This window comes from Alexandromys fortis, unplaced genomic scaffold (assembly GCF_014885135.2).
Source record: "Alexandromys fortis isolate MF-2015 unplaced genomic scaffold, M_Fortis_MF-2015_v1.1 scaffold_219, whole genome shotgun sequence".
Taxonomy (NCBI): Eukaryota; Metazoa; Chordata; class Mammalia; order Rodentia; family Cricetidae; genus Alexandromys; species Alexandromys fortis.
This window is the reverse complement of record NW_026068092.1, coordinates 22,748-44,280: the sequence shown is the minus strand read 5'-3', so window position 1 is coordinate 44,280 and position 21,533 is coordinate 22,748. Positions and strand designations below refer to the sequence as shown.

At 42.9% G+C, this 21,533-nt stretch overlaps 1 protein-coding gene across 3 annotated transcripts in view; it reads left to right on the top strand.

The window, feature by feature from the left end:
• Hira (histone cell cycle regulator) overlaps positions 1-21,533 on the top strand; it is a 111,614-nt gene that overhangs the window by 77,797 nt on the left and 12,284 nt on the right. For all 3 annotated transcript variants that reach the window (XM_050122896.1, XM_050122895.1, XM_050122897.1), the window contains 6 exons: positions 1,087-1,248; positions 1,560-1,618; positions 1,980-2,085; positions 3,660-3,782; positions 4,296-4,459; positions 6,419-6,507. In XM_050122896.1, coding sequence (XP_049978853.1) covers positions 1,087-1,248; positions 1,560-1,618; positions 1,980-2,085; positions 3,660-3,782; positions 4,296-4,459; positions 6,419-6,507 — 703 coding nt within the window. The remainder of the gene's footprint in view (positions 1-1,086; positions 1,249-1,559; positions 1,619-1,979; positions 2,086-3,659; positions 3,783-4,295; positions 4,460-6,418; positions 6,508-21,533) is intronic.

Genomic DNA, 21,533 nt, shown 5'->3' with positions numbered 1-21,533 from the left:
CAGCTCTCATGATGAGGACCCAGACAAGACGGTGTAGCAGATGCTTCTACTAGGACTTTACAATAGTAATCACTCAGAAAACCATTTCAATTAGATCGTTGATTGTCTGTCTTGAGGGCATGTGTGAATGCTGCCACCTAGCTGTAGGTCTTAAGATTCCCTTGAACAAGTGAGTTTCAAGTATTAGGTTCTGAAGGATCCCAGAGTTCTGTTCTTGGGGTTTTCCTTTAGCATGAACTCACTGAGTTCTATGTCCTGGCTTTTTGTGTGTTTGGTACTGCTGTGGGCACCAATTGTATGTCTCTGGTCCCAAGGTAAGTGGCATGTCCCAGCAGGGGCCTAAGAATGTCAGCACAGACTTTTCTGTAGCAATTGCTGCAGGAACTGGGCCTTCTGTGCAGTCTTAACATGCAGGTTCACAAAGATCCCTGCCAGTGCTGCAGCCCATGTCACAGCTTCATTGCTGGGAGCTGGCTAAAGGAAGGCCCCAGTCGTGAGAGATGATCAGACGGCACCTAGTCACATCATAAGGAAAACTCCCTCCCTGCTATTGTTCAAAGGTTTCTTGTATTCATACTTTGAAACCAGACAGTTGTAAATAAACATGTCTTGTTTGCCTTCCCTCCTTAAAATATAGTAACATCTCATTGTGGAAGAGTTGGGTGTATTCTTACGCTGGGTTAAATTGTCCACACTGATGTCTTACCCATGTGCCCTGGCATTGATATAATGAAGGTAGCTCCAAATATTTTGCTAGGATGTGAGCTATAGTAACCCCTAACCAATGACCTAACCTTAGAAGCCATACTTGGGTGACAGAGGCCTCCTTGAGGACCACATCTCCATCAGGGCTGCTGCTTTGAAGTAGCTTTTTAGCCGAAGAGGGGAAAACAGAAGTCCCTTTGTAAGAGCCCAAGCAGGCTGCCTGCCCAGTTGTCCTGCCCTGTCCTTACATAGCACTTTCCTTGTCATTCCAATAGAAGCACCTGCTCAGTGCAAATATATTAGGTTCGCTGGGCCTTGGTAGAAGGAAGACTCTGCATCATTCACCTGGCCCCTGTGACGCCTTCCTCTCTTCTCTTACAGTGATGTGGTATGTGTTGCCTGTGAAAAGAGGATGCTGTCAGTGTTCTCTACCTGTGGTCGCCGTCTTCTCCCTCCTATCCTTCTTCCATCTCCAATCTCTACTTTGCACTGCACGGGCCCCTACGTCATGGCACTCACTGCTGCAGCCACACTGTCTGTCTGGTAAGAGGCAGGCACAGTCTGGGATCTCCAGGCCATGCAGGAGTCTGGTGGGGAAGCAACAGAGAAAGTGGCCAATGAGCTCAAGAGCAATTAGCAGTGTTCTCTGGTAATGAAGTGTCTTTTTAGCAGGTGGCTACACTCCTATTTCTCTCAGGATGGGCGTGGGTCTTGGGAGTGGTCCAATAGCTCTATGAAGCCTCTCTTAGATTTGGGCAGAATGGGCTGGGAATCTATGCGGGGATAAGGATATTGAGCAGCAAAGATATTCTGATACCTTTGACTTGGGTGTAAACTGTTCCCTGTCTCTTTAGGGATGTTCACAGGCAGGTGGTTGTGGTGAAAGAAGAGTCTCTACACTCCATCTTGTCAGGTAATCCCTATGGTGGGCACCCCTCTTCTCCTGTGGGTAGAGTCCCAGTCTGATGCAGATGTGGACTGTGGCCTCTTAGTCTATGTAGAGAGCCAGACTTAGGGCCCAACCTGAGACTTTAGTGAGACAGGGCTAAACTTATGTAGTAGGGAGACATGCTTTTGGGGCAGAAGACTAAATGGGTCCCTAAAAGGGTGACACAGAATGGCTTGGCTAAAGCATCAAGGAGCAGTATATAGATTATATATGAGCAGTCCAGAGGCTTAGTGTTGGGATTGTGGGAGCCAGGGCTCAGATTTCTCCATTAGTGAATATGCATTCATGCTTACTGATTAGAACTTAATCCTGTGGTATCCTCCAGGAAGTGATATGACGGTGTCACAGATCTTGCTAACACAGCATGGAATCCCAGTGATGAATTTGTCTGATGGGAAAGCATACTGCTTTAATCCATCACTCTCCACATGGTAAGAAGCTGCCCCTCTGTCCTATTCCCTGGGAGGGTATCTACACTGGATACCAGGGCATAGGCCCTGGGTCCTAGTAGTTAGTCCTGACTGGCTTTACTTCTTTTGAACTTTCACCCACACCCATATATGCACTACTATTCCTGTAGGATATTGTGAATCTGGGCTTCCCTCCCTTCAGATTCTAGGTAAGGGCACACTGGCCTTCTATATTCTTTCCCGGAGGCAGTTTTATCAGAATAGATACTGAAAAATGTTTGTGGCTCTTATTAGACTGGTCTCCTTTACCATCAACAACCTGGGGATATAACTCCATGGTTGCCTTATTAATAGTTAGCTTTGTGGGCAAGATCAAATGATCTTTGAGACTTACTGAGAAGGTCAGGCTACTGTGATTTCTATATTTCCTTTGACCAGTTTGGAATTTGGAGCCACTTTCTGTATTTGTAAAATCTCTATATACATTAGAGATTTAAAAAAATGTGTATATGTCCATGTGTGCATATGTGTTACGTGTATTTGCATGTGTAGGTGGATATGTATATAGGTGTAGACATGTGAAGGCCAGAAAGTTGATGACTGATGTCTTCTCCACCTTCTTTACTGAGGCAGGGACTCTCATTGAACCAGAGTGCTGCCTTCTAGATCCTTTTTCTGTTTATTTGTCTGTGTATCTATCTCAATATTTTGTTTGTTTATTTATTGAGACAGGGTTTCTCTGTGTAGCTTTGACTGTCTTGGAACTTGCTCTGCAGACCAGGCTGATCTTGAACTCAGAGATCTGCCTGCCTCTGCTTCCCGAGTTCTGGGATTAAAGGCGTACACCACCATCACCAGGCCTAGTTCCTTTTCTGTCAAGAGTAGCCACACTGAGATTTCAGTTTTCAGTTAAAAAAAAAAAAAAAAAAAAAAAAAAAAAAAAAAACAAACCAAATCTCTGCTAAGTCCTTTCTCAATTTGCAAATACTTATGTATTATGTGTGATTATTGTCGCGATGCAAAAAAGTTGATCATTTAAAAATAGGCAAGCCAGTATGGTGGTGTATGCATGTAGCAGTGGTATTTGCTTAGGAAGTTGAGACAGGAGGATCCCAAGTTTGACTTTTCAAAAATTCAGAAGAAGGAAAAGACATACCAGCTGTTTGTTTTGGCCCTGAGAAAGTGGGAGAACCACCTTATCAGAAGAGTCAGAGGGACAGAGAAGCTGGAGGCCTGGCAATGCCCAGCAGATGGAGCAGGGCCAGACCATACAGGGCCATGGGAAGCTACAGCATTGTGTGAGCCAGGCATTCAGAATACATTTCATACAGAATACATTCCATTAGACATCAAGAACCAAGACTGTGTAGTTAAAATGTTAATTGAGACTCCTCTCATCATCCTTGCCTTAAAATAAGTATTTATTAGACTCATGACTAGAAACCGTGCCAGTAATGGGCACCTGTCTTAGAGGACTGTGACTCTCAGTCTCTTCTGGTGAACTGCCAATGTGGTGGGCAGGTCTTGTGCTCTGCTCCCCTGTTCTTTTTGTCTTCTTGTTTTCTTGACATTTTCTCCTTTTTATGCTTTCTCAGGAACCTTGTTTCTGACAAGCAAGATTCACTGGCCCAGTGTGCAGACTTCAGGAACAGCCTGCCATCCCAGGATGCCATGCTGTGTTCAGGACCGTTAGCCATAATTCAGGGCCGTACCTCCAAGTATGTGAGCTGAGAATCTTGGCCACTTCAACAGTGCTGTACTGGGAGGGAACTGGGTCTGGTCACTGATTTTGTCCTGTGTCCTAATTGCTGTTCATTCAGTGCAGAATGGGTATTTATTTTTACCTATGTCAGGTATGTGTCAGGAATGACCCCATCAATTTAAAGGCTCAGGTGACAGTCTATAAGGGTCCTCAGAGGCATAGATACCCATTTGGTACAGGGCTTGGGAATGGGTAGACCTGTAATTTTGGAGACCCAAACAGCAGGTACTGGGCAGGTTGCCTCTGGAATTTCATGCTGCCTAACTTGTGATGAGGGGTAGGGAGGTTGGTAGGAATCGGCACCTGTTAATAGATTGGCTAGCTGATGAATGGGAGGCCTTGGATAGTTTATTTGCCCTCTCTCCACCCTTCCATCTTCTCTCTGGTATACCAGGACACATGGGAACAGCCTCCTGATACCCATGTAGTACACCCTGTCTTATTGTGCCTGCCTTGCTGGTCTCTGCAGCTCTGGAAGGCAAGCTGCCCGGCTCTTCTCTGTGCCTCATGTGGTACAGCAAGAGACTACATTGGCCTACCTAGAGAACCAGGTTGCTGCGGCACTTACCCTGCAGTCAAGCCATGAGTACCGCCACTGGCTCCTCCTCTATGCTCGGTACCTTGTGAATGAAGGTAAGGTCATTCCAAAGAAGGTTGTCTGTTAACAGTTTTTTTCTCCCTTCTCTGAGCCCCTTATGCTAGAAGATCCTACATGCTCCCTAGTGTCTTTCCTGGGCTCTCCAGGCCATACCCACCCCACCATGGTTCTCAGAGTGCCTGCACCTTCAGCAGCATCCCCACAGAGAGCAATGTGTGTTGGAAAAGGATAGTGCAGTGACCTCCAGCCACCTCTCATCCCTTTGGGCAATTCCTATCCTGTCTTACCAGCTTTCCTCTCCCTGGCTTCCAGTGTGTGGCACAGACTGACTCCTCCAAAGCTCTCCTGTGACTCACTCACACAGTCCAGCTCTGCTTCCAGAGTTCTTCCACAGCTTTGCCGTCCTTTCCTTTGTCCCTTGTAGGAATCTAGCAGAGTCACTGTATCAAGGGAAAACATTGGAACAGAATAGTTGCTTTTCATTGTATCTAAGGTAAACATCAGGATGAATAGTTCTTTTCTAGAAGTGCTTTGACCTTAAAGAAATCTTGGTGGAAATAAGTGATTGTTTTCTGTGATTTATAGAGTTGTTTTTCTGAAGCAGTGTCACAGCCGTTGCCTGACTAACAAGATGCTTCTGGAACACCTGGAGCTCTTGAATTATTGGGCACTGCAAACGGTACACTTTTAAGTACTAAAGTGGCAGGGTGTGATGCTTTTCTTGAGAAAATCATATAGATTAGACAGGGACTTTGGTATGAAGGAACTTGTTTACCCACACAAACAACAGTGTAACCATCAGTAAATATGTCTTTGAATGACTGTTCAAGGTTCAGTCCATTAAAGGGTGGACCTTCCTGTTGCCACACAGGCCTAAAATCCGTCTTGGAGTGACCTTTTTCTTTGATCATGTCACACAGCACAGAGTACTCAGTATTTGTCCTTCATCACCTTGTCCATCTTATTACAATTTAAAGGAAAGAAATCTAATTATCTAAAAGACAGAAAAATGTACCAGTTGTCTGCAAATGTAACTCGTAGAGTTAGTATTTCATGCTTATCTGATTCAGTTTGAAGGTGTATGTTTGTTAGTAAATCTTATAGTCACAGTAGATATTACTGTTGAGCCTGCCTTCCTCTCTGACTCTTTCTGTGCTTAGTATGTGGTCACTGGCCTTCCTAAACATGTTGACATAACCCATGTTGACCTGGGTTATGTCAGCCACGTGTTAGGTCGTGTACCCTGCTCCTGAGAAATGGTTTGCTCCTTCCAGGGTGTTGAGAGCAGAACTCACTCTTATATATCATGGAGGCTCTGCTTCCTCTGGGATCTTCACTTCTTGGAGAGAACACGAGAACCCAATCTTTCCTCTTGTTTTCTTGGCTGTGAGAGGAGGAACTGTCTGTAAAGCGTGTGAGACACTATTTACTTCCCAAATTTCTCAGATTCTAGCTTCATCCTTTTCATTCTCTCCAGTCCCTATGGCTTCAACTGTCTAAGCACTGCCTAAAGCTCTGCCTCTTTCTGGTAGCACCACCCTCACTGTGGTGCCTATGACCCTTGATGTCGCCATGTTCAGTTGTCATTCTAAAGTCGGCTTCCTAATCCACTCCCTCCCTTTTGAAGTTGCTTCCTAATTGTGATCTCTTCACACCATTGCCAATTGGTTCATGTTAACTTACTCCCCTTCACCAGTTCCCATGTTCCCCACAACTTTTCATCACTGAGCTAGCTACCTGTGTCTTACTTTTTTGGGCCCAGCAGACAGCGAGGGTGCTGCCTGTCTTGTCCAGGAGCTGATGGATGAGTAAGAAACCATTATTCATGGGTCTCTAGGCCCCAAACAGCAAGAGACAGACTTGTTTTGCTCGTAGTAGGAAATAAAGTATTTTTTCATTCAATTCTGGTGTGTATAACAACTTAGCATATTCTTGATTTTCATTTCCTTTAATAATGTGTTCTTGTTTTTGTTGTTTTGTTTTTCTGTGTTTAGGGTTTGAATACCGACTCCGAGAAATTTGCAAGGATTTGCTGGGTCCAGTTCACTGCTCAACTGGAAGCCAGTGGGAGTCAACAGTAGTGGTAGGTGCTTCTTTCATTCTTGCCACAAGAAGTATACTGTATTTCACGAAGGTAAAATTTTAAAAATAAGACAGAATGCTTTGAGAGTTCTTTCCATGAGGCATCCAGCTGCTTACTTTAGCCACAGTATCAGTAGGATACTGGCATACTGACATTGCACACCTGGGCAGGAGTTCAGTAGGCGCTAATCACTCCTGTGCTGAGGGAAGTGATCTACCAGCACTTGGTGTGATAATAATGAAGGATCATGTCAGGCCTAGTGGCACATGCCCTTGATCCCAGTACTTGAGAGAGAGATCTCTGTGAGTTCAAGGCCAGCCTGATCTATATAGAGTTCGGGCCAGAACAGCTATGACTACATAGTGAGACCTACTTTTCAAAAAAAAAAAAAAAGAAAAAAAAATCATGTCCTATCTTCGTGAGGACCAATGTTTCTAGTAAGGGAGCACACATAAGAGGGAGGTTAACAAGCTACAATGAGACTGAATTGCCCCAGAGGCGTGGCAAGAATGTAGAGAAGGGCATTGTAGATGAAACCCATGGATGAGGAGAAGTAGCCTGCAGACCTGGACCAAACATTCTGGTGGAGGTAATGAGGAAGGCAATAAAGGCTTGCTGCCCTCATGAGGTACATTGGCAGACACACAGGAAGCTAGAAGGTGATGTGGAATGATGGGGAGACCCATGAAGAAAATAGCCCTTTAGGCTCTCCCAAAGACCCAGGAGTCAATAGGAAGTTGTATTAGTGTGATGGCCATGGAAGGGGCAAGGAGACAAATTCTGTATGTATTTAGTAGTAGAACCAACAAGACTTGGTAGGTAGATGAGTTGTGTGGAAGGAAAGGGGATAATGAAATTTTCACCTTCATAGGTTTTGGCCTGATAAAGGTAGATGGGAATGCCATTGAGTGAGTAGGGAAAGGAACCAATGGTCAAAGATAGGAGAAGCTAAGGATCCAAGAATTAGCTCACAGCTAGCACCTGCTCTGACCAGGTACATTCTGGCATGATACAGCCTCAGTGTACAAGGCTGACCTAGTTCCCTTCTTGTAGAGAGGTACAGACTTACATGTACAATATCTTGGGTGATAGAAACAAAGAAAGATAAGTGGATAAATGGACATGGAGCTATTTTGTACTGAGTGATCTAAAAGGCCTAACTTCTAGAGTAGAGGAAACCAGAAAGTCATGCACATGTTTGACAGAAAGATGTCCAGGCAGAGGGAAGAGCAGGTACAAAGGTCCTAAGGTCATACGGAGTACTTAGAGTGTTAAGGAACAGTTATGCAGAGTGCCAATCAGAAGGCCAAAAGGAAATGAGATGGCAAAGGTTAAAATGTCAGTTATCACAGGCTTTGAAGATGTTGCTGTGTACAGTGACTGATTCTGTATTCTGTTTGTTACTTTCATTGCACTACTTTCAGTTGGGTAATGAAATTCTGGGTTCAAAATCTTTCTCCTTAATGGCCCTGTTGATGTTTTTCCTTAGACTTTAGCATTGAGTGCTGTTGCTAGAAGATCTGGTATAATCTGTTTTACGTGGTTTTGCTTTTGGGATCCTGCATTGAGGGTTTTTTTTTTTTTTTTTTTTTTTTTTTAACAAAAGTATATATGGTTGTATAAAGATTCATTATTGGTTGGTTTTTAATCACCACAGTAGAAAAGTAACTAACACAGTGGCCATTATGATGGGATTGCTTCTCTGTATGTTATTGATATGATATCTATGTGTTAATTTTCTATCCTACCACTTTGTTGAAAGAATTTATCAGGTCTAAGATGTTTTGGGTAGAGTCTTTGGAAATTTCTTTTTGCTGCCAACCAGCTCCCAAATAAAGACATGGAGACTTATTATTAATTATGAATATTTTACTCTATCTTAGGCTTGTCCCACTAGCTCTTTGAACTTAATTTAACCTGTTTGTATTTATTTACATTTTGCATTGGTGCTTTTACCTTTCTTTCATTCCTACTTTGCTGATTTCTTCAAGTCTGTCTGGTGCCTGGCATCTCCCTGCCATCTCTTTTTCTTTCTTCCTCCTTGAGCTTCAATTTCTCCTCGAGCTTCAATTTCTCTTCCTCTTTACTTTCCCTTCCCAGAAGTCACTATTGGCCAGTCAGCTTTTTTTTTTTAGACCAATAAGATGACTTAGGTAAGCAAGGTAAAACAGCAACATATATTTACATAGTTAAACAAATACAACACATCCTTACATAGTTAAACAAATATTCTGCCACAGTCTGTTGTAGTCAGGCTTTCTCTTCTGTTACCAGCCCAAATAATGCCTCGCTGGCGTCTCCCAGGTGCCTAGATTCATCTCCAGTTCCTGTCTTTCCTTGGAAGTCCCTCTTGTCTTTCCTGCCTAGCTATTGTTTGTTCAGCTTTTTACCACACCAATCACAGTGACACATCTTCATACAACATATAAATAGTTCACAATAGTCTCTTATGTATAGAATCATGTCATATGCAATAAGGATACTTTGACAGTGTGTCCTATTTGTATCCATTTTATTTCCTTCTCTTGACTTGTTTGTCTAGATAAGACTTCAGGTACTATGTTGAGTAATAGTGAAGAGAGTAGACACTCTTGTTCTTGATCACACTAGGAATTTTTTGAGGCAAAAGTAATGTAAGGAATTGCACAACATCCTTAGCCATCAGGGAAATGCAAATCAAAACAACTCTGATATACCATCTTACACCTGTAAGAATGGGTAAGATCAAAAACACTAATAACACCTTATTCTGGAAAGCTTGTGGAGTAAGGGGAACACTTCTCCATTGCTGGTGGGAATGCAAACTTGTTCAGCTACTCTGGAAATTTAGTATAGTGGTTTCTCAGAAAATTGGAAAACAACCTACCTCAAGACCAAGCAATACTACTCTTGGGCATATACCCAAAGGATGCACACTCATACCACAAGCATATTGTTCAACTATGTTTGTAAAAGCATTATTCGTAATTGCCAGAACCTGGAAAAATATGGTACATTTACACAATAGAGTACTCCTCAGCAGTTTAAAAAAAAAAACAATGATGTTGAAAAAATGGTTGGATCTAAATAAAAATCGTTCTGAGGTAACCTAGTCCCAGAAATACAAACATGGCATGTACTTACTCATAAATGGATATCAGACATAAAGGATAACCAGCCTACAGTGCACGACCCCAGAGAATCTAGGTAACAAGGAAGACCCTAAGGGAGACATATATGGACCCCCCTGGGAAGGGTAAATAGACAAGATCTCTTGAGTAAATTGGGAGCATTTTGGGAAGGAGGAGTGAAGAATGGGAGAGGAATAGGGGAACGGGGAGGAAAACATGAGGGAATGGGATGATCAAGTTAGTGGAAGGACAGAATGGGAGAACAAGGAAAGAGTATCTTGATTGAGGGAGCCATTATGAGGCTAACAAGAAACCTGGCACTTGGGAAAGTCTCCGGAAAAAACAAGGATGACCTCAGCTAAGACCCTAAGCAATAGTGGAGCGGGTGTCTGAACTGTCCTTCCCCTGTAATAAGATTGATGACTACCTTAGTTACCTTAATTGTCATCATAGTACTGATGGAAGCAGATGCAGAGATCCACAGCTAAGAATTAGTCTGAGCTCTCTGGGTTCAGTCAAAGAGAGGGAGGAACAATAATATGAGCAAATGGGTCAAGACCATGATGAGGATACCCACAGAAAAGCTGACCCGAGGTAGTGGGAGCTTACTGACTCTGGACTGACAGTTGGGGAACCTACATAGGACCGAACTAGGCTCTCTGAATGTGGGTGACAGTTGTGTGGCTTGGGCAGTTTGTGGGGCCATTGGCAGTGGGATCAGGATTTATCCTTAGTGTATTAACTGGATTTTTGTTTCTATTGTGTGGAACAATATAAGCAGTATTAGCTCTATTTTGAAATTCTGGTAGAATTATCCAGCCCTGATTTTTTTTTTTTTTTTTTAATATTGAGAGACTTTTGGTGATTGCTTCTATTTCCTTAGAGGTGGACAGGTGACAGGTCTATTTAAATTGTTTATTTGGTTTTGCTGTAAATTTGGTATGTGGTCCATATCCAGAAGATTGTCCATTTCCTTTTGATTTTCCAATTTCATGGAGTACAGGTTTTTGAAGTATGACGTGATGATTTTGTGGATTTCCCCGGTGTCTGTTGTTATGTTTCCCTTTGCATTTCTGATTTTGTTATTTTCTCTCTGCCTTTTGGTTAGTTTGAATAAAGGTTTCTCTCACACAAAGAACTTGGAGAAATGTCGCACTAGCAACTTAAACAGCACAACTGAAAGCTCTAGAACAAAAACAAGCCAACTCACCCAGGAGGAGTACATGACAGGAAATAGTCAAATTGAGGACTGAAATCAATAAAATATATCTGAGTGCAGACCAAATAGTTCTGAATCTACTAAAAATGACGGAACACAGAGTCCGTATACAGTTAGTCATACCCAGGTCTCCATAGCATTGGAGGCAGGAATATCCAGAACAGCAGTCTTACTGTCCAAGCCAGGCCTATAAGGTGGAAGAGGGACATGGAAAAGACTGACCTTATTTTGTCAAGGCAAAAGTGGTGCAATCAATTCTCCAAGGTCCTGCAGTTTGTCCACAGTCTGGACCGGGTCCTGGCAGCCGGTGTTGCACTGGGGTCATCTCATCCAGTGTTCAGCATTGTTGTAATCCAGATGGAGACCTCATGGCATCTCATAATCTTCTTTGGAGACCTTGGGTTACTGTTAGGATATCGAAGTCTCTGCCTAATGTAATAAACTTTTTTAACTATTATTTTTAAATGTCATATTCTGCAGATCTCTGAAATAAGAGGGCTACCTAGGCACATCTGATTAGACAAACCCTGCTTTTTATTACCTGTTTTAAGTTTGACCTTACACAGGGGACTGAATAAGGCCCATTCCTGTAACCTACCATATCAGCACTTTAAAGATGACTGACTAAATTGTATTTTCAACAGTCTACAATAAGTTAGTAGCTTTAACAAAACTAGAGCTGCAAACTCTGTAAAGAAACCGAATTAGTCATTTTGAGGGTAAACACAGAACAAGTTTATATCAAGCTGCTAATGCTGTTGCCTGCAAAGGCAAGGAACAGGCCCAAAAGTGAAATGGCAAGAGGAGGGAGTCTAAGAGCTAGCGTTGCCCTAGGGCAAACTGAGACTAAGGTCTATCTTTTTGCTGTTCTATAGAACCCATCTTGGCAGGTGTGTACTAAGCTGACTTGGGAAAACTGCCACAGGCCTTACATTTTTCCCCCTTCACAAGTACCGCTGGCAGGACTCAATCATGGATCCCGTCTGCCCAGGGAGTCAAGGTGGTGATGCTGGAACCTTAATACCATCAGTTGAGCAGTATTGGCCCATTCTCGAACAAAAGCCATCAAGTCTGTTGATAAGAAGCAAGATCGTTGGAGCTGGAAGCAAAGTTTTAACCAAGGAGACCAATTGAGCAAGTTTTCATCCAGCTTCTCTGTGTGTTTTTTTTTTTTTTTTTTAATTATTAACAAGGCCATTGAATTTTTAATTATTCCAGAGTGATTTACACAAAAACAACATTGTTTTACCAGAAGAGGGGGCCTAAACCCAAAAGGCCACTTGGAGTGGCCTCTGGTCTCTCTGGCTTCTGAGTCACCCTGACCGGATCCAGCCAGGGGTCAAGGGACGCCTTGCCATGGGTCCCTGCAGTGTTCGCACCGATTTGCACCCCGCCAATAGGGGGAGACATCCCATTATAGGCCTTGTGATATTTCGCGGGTTTTCACAATTTCACATAGTAAGTGGTCTTTGCTCTGTTAGCTTATTAGAACTACATCATGGAGGGAGGGGAAGAAATCAGAAACATTTTTTATATCTTAAGTTATTTTTTAGACCCTCAAGCTTATGAACTTTTATATCCTCAGACCTTAAAACAGAAAGAAATCAGAGAAATACCATCCTTTACAGTAGCCACAAATAAAATAAAATACCTTGGGGTAACTTTAACCAAATAAGTGTAAGTGAAAGACCTCCTCCCCTCCCCCTGCCCGAGACAAGGTTTCTCTGTAGCCTTGGCAGTCCTGGAACTTGCTCTGTAGACTAGGCTGGCCCTGAACTCACAGTGATCTGTGTGGGGATTAAAGGTGTCACAGTCTGGCTGAAAGACCTGTATTTTAAGAACTATTTTTTCCTGTTTTTTTTTTTAATTTTTTTTTTTATTTTTATTGAGCTCTACATGTTTCTCTGCTCCCCTTCCTGCCTCTCCCCTCCCCTTCAACCCTCCCTCAAGGTCCCCATGCTCCCAGTTTACTCAGGAGATCTTGTCTTTTTCTACTTCCTATGTAGATTAGATCTATGTATGTCTCTCTTAGGGTCCTAATTGTTGTCTAAATTCTCTGGGATTGTGATTTGTGAGCTGGTTTTCTTAGTTTTATGTTTAAAAACCACTTATGAGTGAGTACATGTGAAATTGAAGAAGACACCAGAAAGTGGAAAGATCTCCCATGCTCTTGGGTAGGTAGAATTAACATAGTAAAAATGGCAATCTTACCAAAAGCAATCTGCAGATTAAATGCAATGCCCATCAAAATCCCAGCAAAATTCTTCACAGACCAAAAGAACAGTACTCAACTTCATATGGAAAAGCAAAAAAACCTAGGATAGCCAAAACAATCCTGTACAATAAAAGAACTTCTGGAGGCATCACAATCCCTGACTTCAAACTCTACTACAGAGCCACAGTACTGAAAGCAGCCTGGTATTGGAATAAGAACAGACAGGAGGATCGATGGAACTGAATTGAAGACCCAGATATTAAGAACTAGTTTAAGCATAGTCCTTTTCTTTTAGATTTTTCAACTTAATGAAATAGATTTTTAAAATATGTCTTTATTGTTTTCTGAATTTTATTGCTTTCTGTTGTTTGCCTCTCTTTTGATTTTCAAACTAGTTAATTTAGGTCGTTTGAGTTTTTTTCCTGTGGAATTCTCTCTCTCTCTCTCTCTCTCTCTCTCTCTCTCTCTCTCTCTCTCTCTCTCTCTCTCTCTCTCTTTTTTCCCATTGTCCTGTGGGGTAGAGACCCAGTGACCACTCAGCATGACTAAAATCCTGAGAGTCTTTATTAAGCTGGCTGACAGCTGGTGACTGCCTGGAGAGAAAAAAACCTCACAGAGAGGCCTTGAATGCATTTTACAGGGAGCATTAGAGGCAAAGAACACAGAAACTGCATCCTGATTGGCGGTTGCAGGCAGAAGTAAAGCAAACTTTGGTATCCAGAGGCAGCAATACCCAAGGGCACCGAGAACTGTTGACCCTGTCTCTTAGCCTTTGGGGTTGGGATCTGAAGGATGGCAGCAATCCTACTCTGAGACAGGCTCCTTTTTCCTCCCTTCATCTGGTAGCTGAGATAGATAGCTTCTGATGTTGGGTTTTCTTAGCTGACCACTCCACAGTCATCGACTTATTGTTAAGAGATGAAACTGGGATAGCTTATGGACGGGCAGGAGGTCAGCACTTACTGCCTCATCAAACATGGTTGGAGAATTTTTAAATTCTAAGGGCAACCTGGTCCAGCTGTAACCTCCCTCTGCATCTGTCTATTCAAAGCAAAGATGGGTTGACTCATCTGCCAATGGGAGGCCGAAAAATGCATCTTTAGGTCCAAGACAGTGTACACTTGTTTCTCTGGAGGAATCAGACTCATGAGAGTGGATAGGTTTGGGGCATGATGGTCTCAACCCTCTTATTCATGTCCCTCAAATCTTGGATGGGTCTGTCATAAGAGGTCTCAGGTTTCTTCATAGACAAGAGAAGTGTTTTCCAGGGTGACTGGCAGGGCAGAAGTTCTGTCTCTCTAAGCCAGTCAATATGGACTTCAATGCCCCCTTTTGCTTCCTTGGTCATTATTTAATCTGGATAGTGTTAGCTGGACTGATTAGTTGAACAATTAGCGGAATTTGATGTTTGGCCAGTGGGTTGGGGGTGTTGGTTTCTGCCTATTCCCCCAGGAATCTTTTGTTGTAAATCTGAGAGATAACCCAATTCAATATTTTGATTGGGGCAGGACTTCCAGCTAGGATATATTTTTCTGACTGAGGATAAGACCAAAAATTTTCAATTCTTCCAGGAACTGGGACCTATTCACAACTTAAAATCCCTCTAACTTCTGTAACTTCTTTCTAATATCTGACTAGGTGACTGACTAGGGGCTCACTAGGTGACAGGCAATGTTGAGCACCTGCCCATTCTCCAGTGCATCTGGGTCTAAGGGTGTATAGGCATGGTAAGGTGCTTTAGGTATGCAGCAGGATGCTTTGAGGTACCCTGTATGACCTCACTTCCCCTTGACAGGTCAATGGGCTTCTTTGGTGCTATTTGTAGTCTAGCCAGGAAAGTCTGGCTGTAGGTGTCTAATGCTCCGTTACCTTGGTCTGTGTTAGGATCGGCCAGAGAATCCCATCTGGAGCCAAGACTGCATTCTTTGCTTCCAGCCTCACGTGGTCCCTTTTTTTCTGATGTGAACAGGATGTCCAGTAACTATTGACAGTCATCCTAGGTGGGCTGGCGGGAATAGAAAACAGTCTCTAGGAGAGAGCTTGCAGTTTCTCAGAGAAAGGGAGGTTCTGGGACTTCAGCTCTGCAGGTCATTGGCTGGGAAGGGAACATATATCATGAATGGGAATGGGGGCTTTTTGCTTGACTCCTTCTCAAAAGGAGTCTGGGGGTTTGACAGAGGGGAGGAATGACAGAAACCACTAGGGTCTGGGTCAAGTCAGAGGAGTTCAGGGAATCAGGGATGGTAATTGAGACATCTGCTGTATTCTGGTAGGGGGCATGATTGGAACCCTTGGGTATGCAGGAGAGACATAAACTTGGGAGGAACCCTTTGTAGGGGGAAAAGAAGAGTAAAGGGCCACTGGGCCCAGGCCCATAATGGGGTCATCATTCTTCATCCAGGGACAAGGGTGAGGAAGTTCTTCATTCTGGGTCACTGAATAAAAATTTTGGTGCTTTTTCCTCTTGGGGCTTAGCTACTAGAATCTTGATACCAGCTTTAAGGGAATAAGTTCTGAGCCATGGAGGAAGCTATTGCTAGGGGTTTAACCAAACATCTATGTAGGGAAACTGATCTGGGTGGCCAGAATTTCCTGTGATCATCAGCCATGCTGCTTAGGCCTTTTGGCTATCATATGTTCCTGCAGGTGGCTGTCAAAAGAGGGTCACTCTAACTCACAAAGGGTCTGGAAGACTTTGTATGCACCCTGTAAATAGTGGAGGAAACAGTCCAAAGATGTGAGCTGGTTAGAAGCAGAGCCGCCCATAGTTTCTCTTTCTGGATCTCAATTCCCAATGACAAGTACCAGACCCATCAGAAGAGACAAAGACAAACAAGACAGGAACAGACGATAATATGGAGACAACTTAGGGGTGGCACTCATGCATCTGAACAGACCTAGGGAATGTGTTGACAGTTCACACAGATCCTGGACATTGACTAGTGGCTCTACTGACCTCTCCTATGTGTCCAAACAGAAGACACCTTAAACAGACTTACCTGGAAGTGACAAATCAGGTGGCTCACTGAAGGGTATTTAGACAGGGACGTGGGAGGGTCTGGGTTGTTGTGAACAAGTTCTCTCAGCCGTGACCTGTGCCGAAGCCTTGGGGTTGGTCAAACTGGTGAGCATCTTGAAAGGATTTTGTTGTGGGATAGAGACCCAAAGACCATTTATCATGACCAGAGTTGGAATTGAGAATCTGTAGTAAGCTGGCAACTGCCTAGAGAGAAACACTTCTCATAGAGAGCCTCAAATGCATTCCACAGGGAGCTTTAAAGGCAAAGGAAAACTATATCCTGGTTGGCAGTTGCAGGAAAAAGTAAAGCAGGAAGTGCAACAGAAGCCGAAAGCATGCAGCTAGCTGGGCTATTTCAACCCTGAGTTTCTAGAACAGAGTTGGGTGCTTTCCCACTGGGCTTTACATGGTGGAGATAGAAAGGGGTGGTGGTGGTGTCAGTTTTAAGCTAAACCACAGATGTCCCAAGCTGAGGGAAGATGGGGGAGCCTTTGCCCAGTCACTGTTGTTACAAATTTGTCTAATGGTTTGCCAGTTTTGTTATTTCTTTGAAAGAACCAGCTCTTCCTTTTGTTGATTCTTTGGATTATATCTTTCATTTTTGTTTTCTTAATTTCAGCCCTGGTTGTGGTCATCTCTTTCTGTTTACTGTTTTTGTCTTTGGTTTGTCCTTGTTTTTCTAAGGCCCAAAGAAACATCATTAAGGTATTACTTTGAAGTTTCTCAAAATTTTTTTTGATGAGCTAAATGCATATAACACATAGAATGAATATGTGAATATTAAAATAACATCTACCCCCATTGCATTGTTGGGGTCTACGTACAACCCAGGAAACTCTCTTGAGGTCTCCAGACCTCTGTGGAAACTAAGTCTTGAGGAGGAAGAGGTAAATTCACTGTGTCAGTACAAGGAAGTTTGCACTGATGCAGAAAGATATCTTAGACACCCCAAATACTGTGCAGAAAAGGCTAGAGACATTCTGAACTCTTGAGGACAAGGTAGGCATGACTCATCCTCATCATAGCGTCCCATAGGCGTTTCTCTGGTTGCTTGGGGGTCCTGGAGAGAGTCCTAAAGGACCCCACTAGGACTGAGTCCTTTCTGAGAGGCAGGCTCACCTGGTGAGAACCTCATTTCCAAGGGGCCTTTGTTTTGAGGGGGTCTGTTCGTTCCCACATTTAGAGACATGTGGTCCTGAAACACTGCCAGACAGTGCTCTAGGTGTGATCAAGAGACTCTGGACAGTCACCTCTGACGTGATTGGTCTGGGACCCAGAGGTCCATTGGTCATGCCTATAAAGCTGGGCATCCTGGCCTTTGAGCTCTGACTCTCCTCCCTGCTCTGGCTGGGTGGCAGATTTAGGAGTTTATAAACTTTTTTCTTAGGGCTGCCTTTATTATGTTCCATAAGTTTTGGTCTGCTTGTCTTCTTTTACATTTTGATTTCTTCCTTGACCCAATTATCATTCAGTAGTGTATTGTTTGGTCTGTATAAAGTCTGTGTGCTTTCAGTGATTTCTATTGCTGTTGATATCTAGCTTTATTCTTCTGTGGCCGGAGAGAATGTAGGATCTTATTTCAGTTTTCTTGTATTTGTTGAGACTTGTTTTATGTCCTAATATGTGGTCTATTTTAGAGAAAATACTATGGCTGCAAAGAATAATATGTATTCTTTTGTGTTGGAGTGAAGTGTTCTGTATGTATCTGTTAGGTTCATTTGGTTAATGGTTTCATTTATCTCCACTGCTTCTCTGTCTAGTTTTTGTCTGGATGGCCTATTTGTTGTGGAGAGTGAGTTTACAACCAATAGTATGTCCTTTATGAAATTGGGTGCCTCTGTGTTGTTTGGTGTGTATGTATTTAGAATTGTATGCCCTCTTCTTGGGTTGTGTCTCTTAATAAGTATGTAGTGATCTCTCTCATCTTTTCTGTTTAGCTTTGGTTTTGCAGTTCATTATGTTAGATATTAGAACAGCTACACCCGCTTGTTTCTTAGTTGTGTTTGATTAGAATACAACTTATAACCTCTTTAGTCCAAAGTGATTTCTGTCATTGATGGTGAGGTGTGTGCCTTTGAGGCAGCAAAAAGGTAGATCCTGTTTTCTTATCCAATAAATTAGTCTCTTTATATTGGGAAATTGAGGCCATTAATATTCAGAGTTATTATAGAAAGATTTGTGTTAATTCCTTTCATTTTGTTGTTTTCTTAGACTTCTTTTGATTAGCTCATCATTTCATCATCACCATCATTTATGCCCTGGCAATGCTTAAGCATGCATGGGCAGCCTGTTTATGTGGTTCTCCAGTTGTTCCTATCCTGGGCAGTCCTAGATGCTTGCGTTATTGTCATACCCAGGGTTCCACACTCTTCCTTTATGTTGTCTATCCAGCGTTTTTTGGGCTTTCCTCTTCGTTTTATCTCCTTGCACTTCTCCAAGCAGTGCTATCTTTGGGTATCTGCCTTCATTCATTCTCATAACATGGCCAAAATATCTCAAGCACCTTTGCCGTATCCTGTAGTTCACTCCTGTAGATGGAGATGTTTCTTAAAATCATGTGACACCTAGAATCCTCCTGAGACATGCCGTCTCAAACATGTTCGGCTGCTGTTCTGAGGAGCGTTTCATTGTTCAGGTTTCAGAGTTGTAAAGAAGGCAGGTGTCTCATATACGTGTAACTTTGTTGTTGTCATTAGGTCTCTTGCTGACCAAACCTCTCTTAGTGCCTGAATACATCCCTCGCTGTCCCTATTTGCCTCTTGATGTCTAAAATAGTTCCCTCTTTTGAACTGAGGTTTCCTCCCAGATAGACAAAGTTGACTGTTTGCTTGAGGTTCTGATTCTTTATTACAGTGTTAGAATCCTTGTGTACCCTTCCCATGTGTTGTATCTCAGTCTTCTCGATGTTTACTTTCATACCAAGGTTGTCACTGACTTCCACCACTCTATTTACCATGGCCTGCAGCTCATTTGGACTTTCAGCAAGTGTAGTGCTATATCATCTGTGAAACACAAGTTGTTGATTCACACCCCGTCTATCTACAGGCCTTTCTCCTCATTCTCCAGGGCTGTTGCTATTATTAATTCTAGGACTGCTCAAGTTACAGGGGCATTAATTTGTTGTGCCACAGCAGTCCATTATCCCGCAAAGGATAAAGGGCAGAACAGAGGAAATCGTAGCAGAAGCCCAGTGCAGATTCAGAGCTAACAGGAGCACAGTTGATTAGATCTTCACTTTGAGGCAACTGGAAGAAAAATATGAAGAATATGAAAAAGATGGTTTTGTCTGTTAACGCCAACTTTAACAAGGCATTAGACAGCATTTGGAGGAAAGGACTTTGGGAAACAATGAGGTTCTACAGATACCCAGAAGAAATCTTAAGAATACTATAAAATGCCTATAAAGACACTTTTGCATACGTTAGTCTGTGGAGAACTAAGTGATCAGTTTAAGACAATTGTAGGAGTGTTGCAGGGATGCATCCTCTCACCACTACAATTTAAATATATTCTTTTGATTAGCTACCCTGCCATTATTATTATTTTTTAATTTATTAAAGATTTCTGTCTCTTCCCCACCGCTGCCTCCCCTTTCCCTCCCTCTCCCCCAATCAAGTCCCCCTCCCTCATCAGCCCAAAGAGCAATCAGGGTTCCCTGCTTTGTGGGAAGTCCAAGGACCACCCACATCCATCCAGGTGAGCATCCAAACTGCCTAGGCTCCCACAAAGCCAATACGTGCAGTAGGCTCAAAAACCCATTGCCATTGTTCTTGAGGTCTCAGTAGCCCTCATTGTCCGCTATGTTCAGTGAGACCGGTTTTAACCCAGGCTTTTTCAGACCCAGGCCAGCTGGTCTTGGTGAATTCCCGATAGAACATCCCCATTGTCTCAGTGTGTGGGTGCACCCCTCGTGGTCCTGAGTTCCTTGCTCGTGCTCTCTCTCCTTCTGCTCCTGATTTGGACCTTGAGATTTCAGTCCGGTGCTCCAATGTGGGTCTCTGTCTCCTTTCATCGCCTGATGAAGGTTAATATTCAGGGGGATGTCTATGTGTTTTTCTTTGGGTTCTCCTTCTTATTTAGCTTCTCTAAGAACTCGAATTATATGCTCAATGTCCTTTATTTATGGCTAGAAACCAAATATGAGTGAGTACATCCCATGTTCCTCTTTTTGGGTCTGGCTTACCTACCCTGCCATTATTAATCTATTTTCCATGACTTCTTGGTGTGTTTATCCGTCTCTTCAGAGTGAAATGTCCTTTCTAGCGGCCTCTGTAGAGATGGCTGAGTCAGCATAAATTCCTTTCATCTGATTTTATCATAGAGTTTTCAATATTAGTAGGTAGTTTTGCTGGGTAAAGTAGTCTGTATTGGCATTTGTGGTATTCAGAACTTGGAATCTTCTGGCTTTAAATGTTTTCTTTTGGAGGTATTATTCTGATGGGTCATCAGTGACTTGAGCTTCTCTCTTGTGGCTTTTAATGCTCATTCTTTATTTTATGTTTTAGTGTTTTATCTATAATATGTTGTAGAAGCTTCCTTTTCTAGTCTTTTCTGTTTGGATTTCTGTAGGCTTTTGTATCTGCAATTTCTACCCTTCCTTATCTTGTGAGACCCCACATACCTTGATGGTTCTCTCTTCTGCTGCCTTTTGGTGTATTTCCATGTCTGGTTTTCCTCCCTTGAGTAAGTTCTGGCAAACTGGTTGTTGGAGACAAGAGATCTTGGGAGGTAGGGTACAGTCAGGAGAGCTCTTATATCCAGAGACTGAGGGCCTACCTGGGAGTGCTGAGAAGTGAGGTCCCAGGGGAACAAGTGGCTCACAGGGTAGGAGGAAGCAGTCCTAGTCTGAGAGGTGGTTTCCTGGCAGCACTTGGAGGTGATATCGCAGAGGAACCCTTGGACCTGTGGAGTGACGCAGAGTGGTGGATGGTTTACAAGATGGGAAGGGCATGAGAGGGAGGTCCTAGAGTTGTTGTGCAGGCCTGTGAGGTAGATTGGAGTGGAGCCTACCTAATTAATGGTGTGGGGAAAGCAAGTCCTAGTGAAGTTGAGAGGGAATTTTCTGACTTTAGTATTTGCTATTGTTATATTTTATACCCGTTAGTTTATTGGCTGTAACTGGAGCATGGGTGTATACATGTACATGAGTTTATGTTTTGGTTTTGGTGGTTTTTCTAAGGAAATATAAATATAAAATTTGCTGTAATCTCTCCATTTGATAAGATAGTACTATACTACTTTAACTGTTGTAAGACACCTAAATTATTTTTTAGATTATTTTATGTGTATAGGTATTTTGCCTACATGTATGTGTACTACATGTGTGCCTACAGAGGTCAGAAGAAGGTATTGAATGCACTAGAACTGGAGTTATAGATGGTTGGCAACCACCGTGTCAGTGCTGGGAAGTGAATCTGGATCCTCTGCAAGAGCAACAAGTGCTCTTAAAAAAGATTTTTATAT